The following is a 7261-nucleotide window of genomic DNA, read 5'->3' as shown; positions in this document are numbered from 1 at the left end:
CATCATCATCATCATCATCATCATCATCATCATCATCATCATCATCATCATCATCATCATCATCATCATCATCATCATCATCATCATCATCATCACCATCATCGAAGGCTACGATCAGCCTCACCGGGACGCAAGCTTTATCTCCCTCGGAGCAGGAATGGGCACACCAAAAGAAGTACGAAGGCGCACAGAGCAAGGAGCTAGACCAGCTGATGGGGATGATCGGGCTGGAGAATATCAAAGCCAAGTTCCTCAACATGAAATCCCAAGTCGACGTCGCGGTCAGGAGGGAGGACTCTGATTTCCACGCCGATCGGTACGGCTCAGTCCTCCTCGGAAACCCGGGGACGGGGAAAACCACCGTTGCACGCATCTACGCGAAGTTCCTCACGGCTATGGAGATCATTCCCGGGAGCTTTATTGTCGAGACCACCGGATCGCGACTCGCCAACGGTGGCGTGTCCGACTGCGAGAAGCAGCTTAACAAGATCCTCAACAATTACGGGGGCGTGCTTTTCATCGACGAGGCTTATCAGCTGGCGCAGAGCAATGGCCCTGGGTCCCAGGTCCTCGACTTCCTGCTGGCGGAGATCGAGAAACTCACGGGAAAAGTGGTCGTGGTTCTGGCAGGATATCAACGGCAGATGGAGAAGTTCTTTGCCCACAACCCCGGCCTCCCGAGTCGATTCCCGCATAAAATCGTCTTCGAGGACTACACCGAGCCGGAGCTCCGTCGGATCCTCGAATTTCAAATCAGCAAGAAGCTCGGAGGGAAGATGAAGGTTGAGGACGGTATGAACGGGTTGTACTGCCGGATCGTTGCGCGTCGGATTGCCAGACAACGGGGCCATGAGGGCTTTGGCAATGCGCGCACGGTGGAAAATGTCCTCGCGCGCATCACGGCGCGCCAGGCCGCACGAATCGCCTGTGAAAGAAGGAACAAGACCCCAGGTCAACCGCCCGTCGATGATTTCCTGCTCACGAAGAACGACCTTCTCGGCCCGGAGCCTAGGAGAGCGTTGCAGGATTGTTCTGCTTGGAAAAAGCTGCAGGATATGATCGGTCTGGCCGCTGTCAAGAATACCGTCCGCGCCTTGTTGGACAGTATGCAGGCGAACTACGAGCGCGAGCTTAAGGAGAAGCCTCTGGTCGAGTTCACACTCAACCGCGTGTTCCTTGGGTCGCCGGGAACAGGTAAAACGACGGTTGCCAAGCTCTACGGGCAGATTCTTGTGGACCTTGGATATTTGTCGAACGGTGAAGGTGAGTGGTAATTCCAGTCTTTAGTGGCCAAAGATGTCTAACCGTCTGATTGTTTCTAGTGATTGTCAAGAACCCAGCAGATTTCATCGGGAGTGTCATTGGCGGATCTGAGCAGAATACCAAAGGTATTCTCGCATCCACTCTGGGAAAGGTTCTCGTCATCGATGAAGCCTATGGTCTGTTCGGCGGTGGTACTCGCGACGCCAGCGGCTCGAGCTCTAATCAATTCAAGACAGCGGTGGTCGACACAATCGTCGCAGAGGTACAGAGCGTTCCGGGCGACGACCGCTGTGTTCTGCTACTGGGCTACGAAGAGCAGATGAAGGAGATGTTCCAGAACGTCAATCCGGGGCTTTCCAGGCGATTCGCTATCGATGATGCCTTTGATTTTGCCGACTTCTCCGACCTCGAGCTGCGACAGATCCTGGATCTCAAGCTGAAAGCCCAGGGGTTTGTCACCTCCGACCAGGGTGCCAAGGTGGCGATGGAGATCCTCGCCCGTGCTCGCAACCGTCCGCACTTTGGCAACGCAGGCGAGATTGACATTCTGTTGAATGGCGCCAAGCTCCGTCAGCAACAGCGACGGTCGGCCGGGATCGGCAACCCTAGTCTCGAGCATTTGGAGCCTCAGGATTGGGACCCCGAGTATGATCGGGCAGAACGGAACGAAACGAATATCCGGACGCTGTTCCATGACACCGTCGGCTGCGACGCCATCATCGAAAAGCTGGAGGATTTACGCCTGACCGTCAAGAACCTCCGAGAGCTTGAGATGGAACCCAGGCAACAGGTGCCGTTCAACTTCCTGTTCCGGGGGCCTCCAGGAACCGGTAAGACAAGTACAGCCAGAAAGATGGGCCAGGTGTACTACGATCTGGGTCTGCTGTCATCCGTGGAGGTCGTCGAAAGCTCAGCAACGGATTTAATAGGGCAGTATATCGGTCAAACTGGTCCTAAGACGCAGGAACTACTGGAGAAATCGCTCGGCAAGGTTCTCCTGATCGACGAGGCCTACAGACTCGCCGAAGGGCAATTCGCGCAGGAGGCAATGGATGAGATTGTCGACTGCATCACCAAGCCCAGGTTCTTCCAGAAACTTATCATCATCCTAGCAGGATACGACCAGGACATCAATCGTCTCATGACCATCAACCCAGGCTTGACCAGTCGGTTCCCGGAAGAGCTTGAGTTCGCCAGCCTTACACCCGACGCTTGCATCCAGCTCCTCACGAAGCTGCTCCAGAAGCAAAAGTCCGATTCCTCACAGAAGACCACCGGGTTTGACCTGGACGCATTGGAGTGCCCGCGGGCCGAGTTCACCAAGGAGTTGCGGGGCCGATTCACGAGACTCACGCAGACCGCGAACTGGGCCAATGCGCGTGACGTCCAGACCATCTCGAAATCCATCTTCAGAGCTGCGATTATGACCATGCGCGACAAGACGATCGTCATCTGCGAGGAAGTCATCAGCGGAGAGATCGACAAGATGCTGTCTGAGCGCACCAAGCGCACAGCAAACAAATCCGTCTCCCGGAACCCTACGCTCGATCTACTCCAATCCCAGGGTTTCGGTCGGCAGCCAGCCTCTCCGGTGCTAACCACATCATACAGCCCGCCTGCAGCCTCCGAGGACGCAGCAGCCGCAACCAAGAAAGAACCCGCTGCGCCTCCAGCGACCCCGGCACCGGAGGAGACCCTTTCGGGCGCTATCGCCAGGGACGATGGGGTGTCGGATGAGGTATGGGAGCAACTAGGACGCGACAGACAAGCCGCACAGGCAGCAGACGACCGATACAAGAGGTTGCTCGCCGACGAGCGCGAGGCGGAGAAGGCAGCTCACGACCTACCTTCCGACCCCCCCGATTCTCCGGCCAGATCGTCTGACCCCGAAGTCGACGCGGAAGCTAAAAGGCAGCGTGAACAGCGCCGGCTCGAAGAGCTGGCCAGACGAGCTAAGCTGGATGAACTTCGGAGGCAGCGTGAGTTGGAGGAACAGGCCAGGAAGAAGGAACAACAGATCCAACGGAAGCTGCGTTCTATGGGCGTCTGTGTTGCTGGGTTTCAGTGGGTCCAACAGGAGCGCGGGTATAGGTGTGCGGGAGGCAGTCATTACATCTCGAATGAGGCTTTGGGGGTTTGAGTCGGCTTGCTGGGATAGTTTGAGGATGGCTTGGTTGTAGATCATTGATCGTTTGTGTTTTAAGCTCATACTCGAAGTGAAGATGTCAAGAACGCATGTTCTGTATACACGAGGATTTTTGTCCGTCACTGGATTTTTGGAAATTGTGCAAAGCCTGGTCATGATCATCGGTTGAAGGCGAAGGGCACTTCGAGCGGGTAGAAGACGGAAGATATCATTCTTTTGGCTTTGGCTTTTTCTTTTTCTTTTTCTTTTTCTTTCTATTTTTTTGATTATTTTTTTTTATTTATTTTTTATTTTTTTTTTGAAGTCAAGAGCTGTATTCAAAAATTCCAGTTTAGTCTCATCTTTTTATTAGATTTAGTACTGAAGCAAGACTAATTTACTCGTAGGTAACTTAATGTAAGCTGTTAAGGTAGTTGTGCTACTTATGAAGAGGTTAACTTAGCTATGCTGGTCTGATGAGTCATCTGGCACTACTTAACTAACTAATGTGCGACAGCGGCATCAGCAGCGGCATAAGCAGCGACATCGGAACTCTATATTCTTCCAGGCATCCTCCGAACCCGTGGGGAAGGGGAATCGAAAAGCGAGGACAGTACGGGGCATGGGCTGATTTCTTCAGTTATATCTTTTACTCGATCTCATCGAGTCAGCGGGCCCCGGAGGTGATTAGATACTATCAAACTAAGCGATATTGAGAGATACGCCCCACCAGGCACCTTTGATTTTTGCGGAGAAACCAGTGGAGAGGGATTAGTCGCGCTCCACTCGCGCTGATAACGCTCGCTGGCCAGGAATTAGAATTTGCTTACTCGACCGAATCGAGCAACGAAAAATGATATCGATCTACGATAATCAATTCATCAGTGGCACAGTGGCACAGTGGCACCGTAGGTTGGTTGGTTAACTAACTACTGGCACGGGTGCCTCAGCGCGCTCGGTGCTCCCGTTCCACCATCCATGGCGGGCGATAAGAAAGGCCCATGGCTGATGGATGGATGATCTTCGGCCCATCTGACCAATTTTCCCAGTTCCTTATCTTGCGTCAAGGAGGCGGAGGGGCGCAGAGTCGAATTGGTCCTTTTCGTCCCTTTTCATGTCATGATGGCGTACGGGGAAAAAGGCCACTATCAGGGGCCCTCTTGGCTCTGCTGATTGGCTTGCCGAGAGAATCAATGACGAGGGCGATGATACGGTACGTTCCGACTCAATTTATCTTGATAGCATCTGCTACTATATAAATAAGGTATACTAATACTATACAACGCTGCTATGGCTGCCTGGCTTAGCCTGTTCTTTATTACTTCCCTCTATCTCCAGCGCATACCTCCCTGCCCTCCCATCTCCCATCAAGCAGGTTGAGTCGCTCGTCCGTCCATCCACTCATCGTCGAAGGAAAGGCTCTGGAAAGGCTCTGGTCCCCCTAGACTCGCTCCTTCCCCCGCCAATCTTGTATATACCTGTCGGCGTGGTGAGATTTCGACTAGGCTGGCCTAGCTCTAGCTTCTGAGTGCATTGCCTACTCCCTCCCAACATCGCTCATTCCTACTATCTCCACAGGCATGGAAACAACTCGTCTGCAGCGATGGCTGAAGAAACTAGAGGTGTCTGCGGAGCCGGGACTGTCCAACACTCAGTTGATGTTGATGAACCATGATTTACAACCAGGTACGTTGGTCGATCTGTGGACGGGTCGCTGTTTGCGGCGTGATCCTCTCTCTCTGGCTCTCGCGCACGGACTGACCGTGATGGATTCGGATTCCTGCAGTTGAACATGAACGTCGACAATGGGGATGGTACAACTTCGTCGCCTTTTGGGTAGCAGATTCTCTCAACATCGTGAGTACTACTGCGGGCATCTTCGCCGGCCACGGCCTGCCGCCTTCCCGGCTGACTAAAATCGCCTGTTCGACTAGAATACCTGGATGATTTCCTCCTCGATGATTGTGGATGGCCTGTCATGGTGGCAGTCGTGGATATGTGTCTGGGTCGGGTACTTCATTGCCGCCTGTTTTGTGTGCTTGACGGGTCGCATTGGTGCCGTCTACCACATCTCCTTCCCTGTCGCCTGTCGCTCGAGTTTCGGTATCTGGGGGTCTTTCTGGCCCGTATTCAATCGAGCGGCCATGGCTGTCGTGTGGTACGGTGTCCAAGGCTACATCGGAGGTAAGGAAGCCCTGGCGCCGTTGCTACGCGAAACCAGCCGCAACGGCTTGATCGGAGTATATCTGATGTGTAACAGGCGAGTGTGTCACCCTGATGATTCGATCCATATGGCCCAGCTACAACAACCTGCCCAACGGGATCCCTGCCAGTGCCGGCGTCGACACGAAGAACTTTCTGAGTTTCTTCCTGTTCTGGCTGCTATCGCTGCCCGCGCTCTGGTTCCCCGTGCACAAGATCCGTCATCTCTTCACCGTCAAGGCCATCTATTCGCCCATCGCTGCCATTGCGTTCTTCGCCTGGGCCATCTCCCGCGCCAACGGAATCGGCCCCATTGTCCACCAGCCCGCCTCGGTACATGGCAGCGTGCTGGCCTGGGCCGTGGTGAAATCGATCATGAGCTGCCTGAGCAACTTCGCCACTTTGATCGTGAATGATCCGGATTTCTCCCGGTTCTCGCGGACACCGAAGGATGCGCTGTGGTCTCAACTGCTTACCATCCCGATCGGCTTCGGAATTACCTCATTCATCGGGATCATCGTTTCGTCGTCGTCGGCCGTAATCTTTGGCGGTGACTTTGTCTGGAACCCCCTGGATCTGCTAGGCAAGTTCTTGGACGGGGCAAGCTCTGCTGAGCGCTTCGGGGTCTTCATCATCTCGACGGGCTTTGCTCTGGCGCAACTGGGGACCAACATTTCTGCCAACTCAGTCTCTGCGGGTACAGATATGACGGCCCTGCTCCCTCGATACATTAACATCCGCCGAGGAAGCTATGTCTGCGCCGCGATCGGCTTGGCGATGTGTCCAGTATGATGATCCCTGTCATTATAACTTGTGCAGGGAATTTGACTAACCGAGCCTAGTGGAAACTCCAATCGTCGTCGAACCAGTTCACCACCTACCTGTCCGCCTACTCAGTCTTCCTATCCTCCATTGCGGGCCCCATCGTGTGCGACTACTACATCGTTCGCAAGGGCTATCTCCAAGTGAAGGACCTGTACAACGCGAGCCGCAGTTCCCCGTACCATTACATCTGTGGCTTTTCCTGGCACGCATACGCCTCGTACATCGCGGGCATTCTGGTCAACATTGTGGGCTTTGCCGGCGCTGTGGGCCGGGACGTGCCGGTTGGCGCCCAATACATCTACAACATCAACTACTTTTCCGGGTTCGTCGTGTCGGCCGTAATGTACTATGCGCTGACCCGCTTCTTCCCCATCCCTGGCACCAGCGACACGTGGCATGAGGTCAAGGTGGAAGGTGTGCTGTCGATCGCGGACGGCGAGGAGGTTGACGGCGAAGAGGAGAACACTGCGGGCAAACCGATAGACTTTGCGTCGACTGTTGACCAGAAGCATCCAAAGTCGCGGGCATCCTCGCTTGTATGATGATTGATGTTGAGACACGATTTCTTTTTTTATGATGATGACAGTGCACTAATTTGTTGCCTGATGATGAGCACCACCATTTTTGTAATTTGACACATACCCACACAGAATCATACACTTATCACTCGGTGGTTTTTGCCGGGATAGTTTTGCATGCACATCCATGCTTGATTTCCTAATTTTCTATCCGGTGAGATACTTGTACCTTGTAGCGATCAGATTTACTCCGAGTCCGCGGGTGAAGGCTGCCTGAGGACAGGCGGCTTCAATGGGCACGTGGAGGGAAACACAGTTACTCCGCAGG

At 53.9% G+C, this 7261-nt stretch overlaps 2 protein-coding genes across 2 annotated transcripts in view; both read left to right on the top strand.

Annotated features, from left to right (window-relative positions):
* Positions 1-3744, top strand: part of BO66DRAFT_395732 (putative nonsense-mediated mRNA decay protein) — a 7890-nt gene extending 4146 nt beyond the window's left edge. The window contains exons 4-6 of the mRNA XM_025648291.1: positions 1-25; positions 92-1263; positions 1323-3744. The exon at positions 1-25 is cut by the window's left edge and continues 599 nt beyond it. Of these exons, the coding sequence (XP_025498935.1) occupies positions 1-25; positions 92-1263; positions 1323-3403 (3278 nt within the window). The 3' untranslated portion in view covers positions 3404-3744. The remainder of the gene's footprint in view (positions 26-91; positions 1264-1322) is intronic.
* Positions 3745-4565: 821 nt separating this feature from the next.
* Positions 4566-7085, top strand: BO66DRAFT_359724 (nucleobase cation symporter-1 family protein). Its single transcript, XM_025644980.1, has 6 exons — positions 4566-4601; positions 4696-5074; positions 5175-5245; positions 5323-5572; positions 5649-6376; positions 6433-7085. The coding sequence occupies exons 2-6, from the start codon at positions 4969-4971 to the stop codon at positions 6955-6957; spliced, it is 1680 nt and encodes a 559-aa protein (XP_025498934.1). The 5' UTR covers positions 4566-4601; positions 4696-4968; the 3' UTR covers positions 6958-7085.
* The last annotated feature ends 176 nt before the right edge of the window (positions 7086-7261 follow it).

This window comes from Aspergillus aculeatinus, assembly GCF_003184765.1.
Source record: "Aspergillus aculeatinus CBS 121060 unplaced genomic scaffold BO66scaffold_68, whole genome shotgun sequence".
NCBI lineage: Eukaryota > Fungi > Ascomycota > Eurotiomycetes > Eurotiales > Aspergillaceae > Aspergillus > Aspergillus aculeatinus.
Note: the sequence above shows the minus strand (reverse complement) of the source record. Positions and strands in the feature narration are given on the sequence as shown.

Coding starts and splice junctions, on each gene's coding strand:
- BO66DRAFT_359724 (XM_025644980.1), top strand. CDS start 4,969: ATGGAAACAACTCGTCTGCAGCGATGGCTGAAGAAACTAGAGGTGTCT. Junction 5,075..5,174: donor GAACCATGATTTACAACCAG/GTACGTTGGTCG, acceptor GGATTCCTGCAG/TTGAACATGAACGTCGACAA. Junction 6,377..6,432: donor TCGGCTTGGCGATGTGTCCA/GTATGATGATCC, acceptor AACCGAGCCTAG/TGGAAACTCCAATCGTCGTC.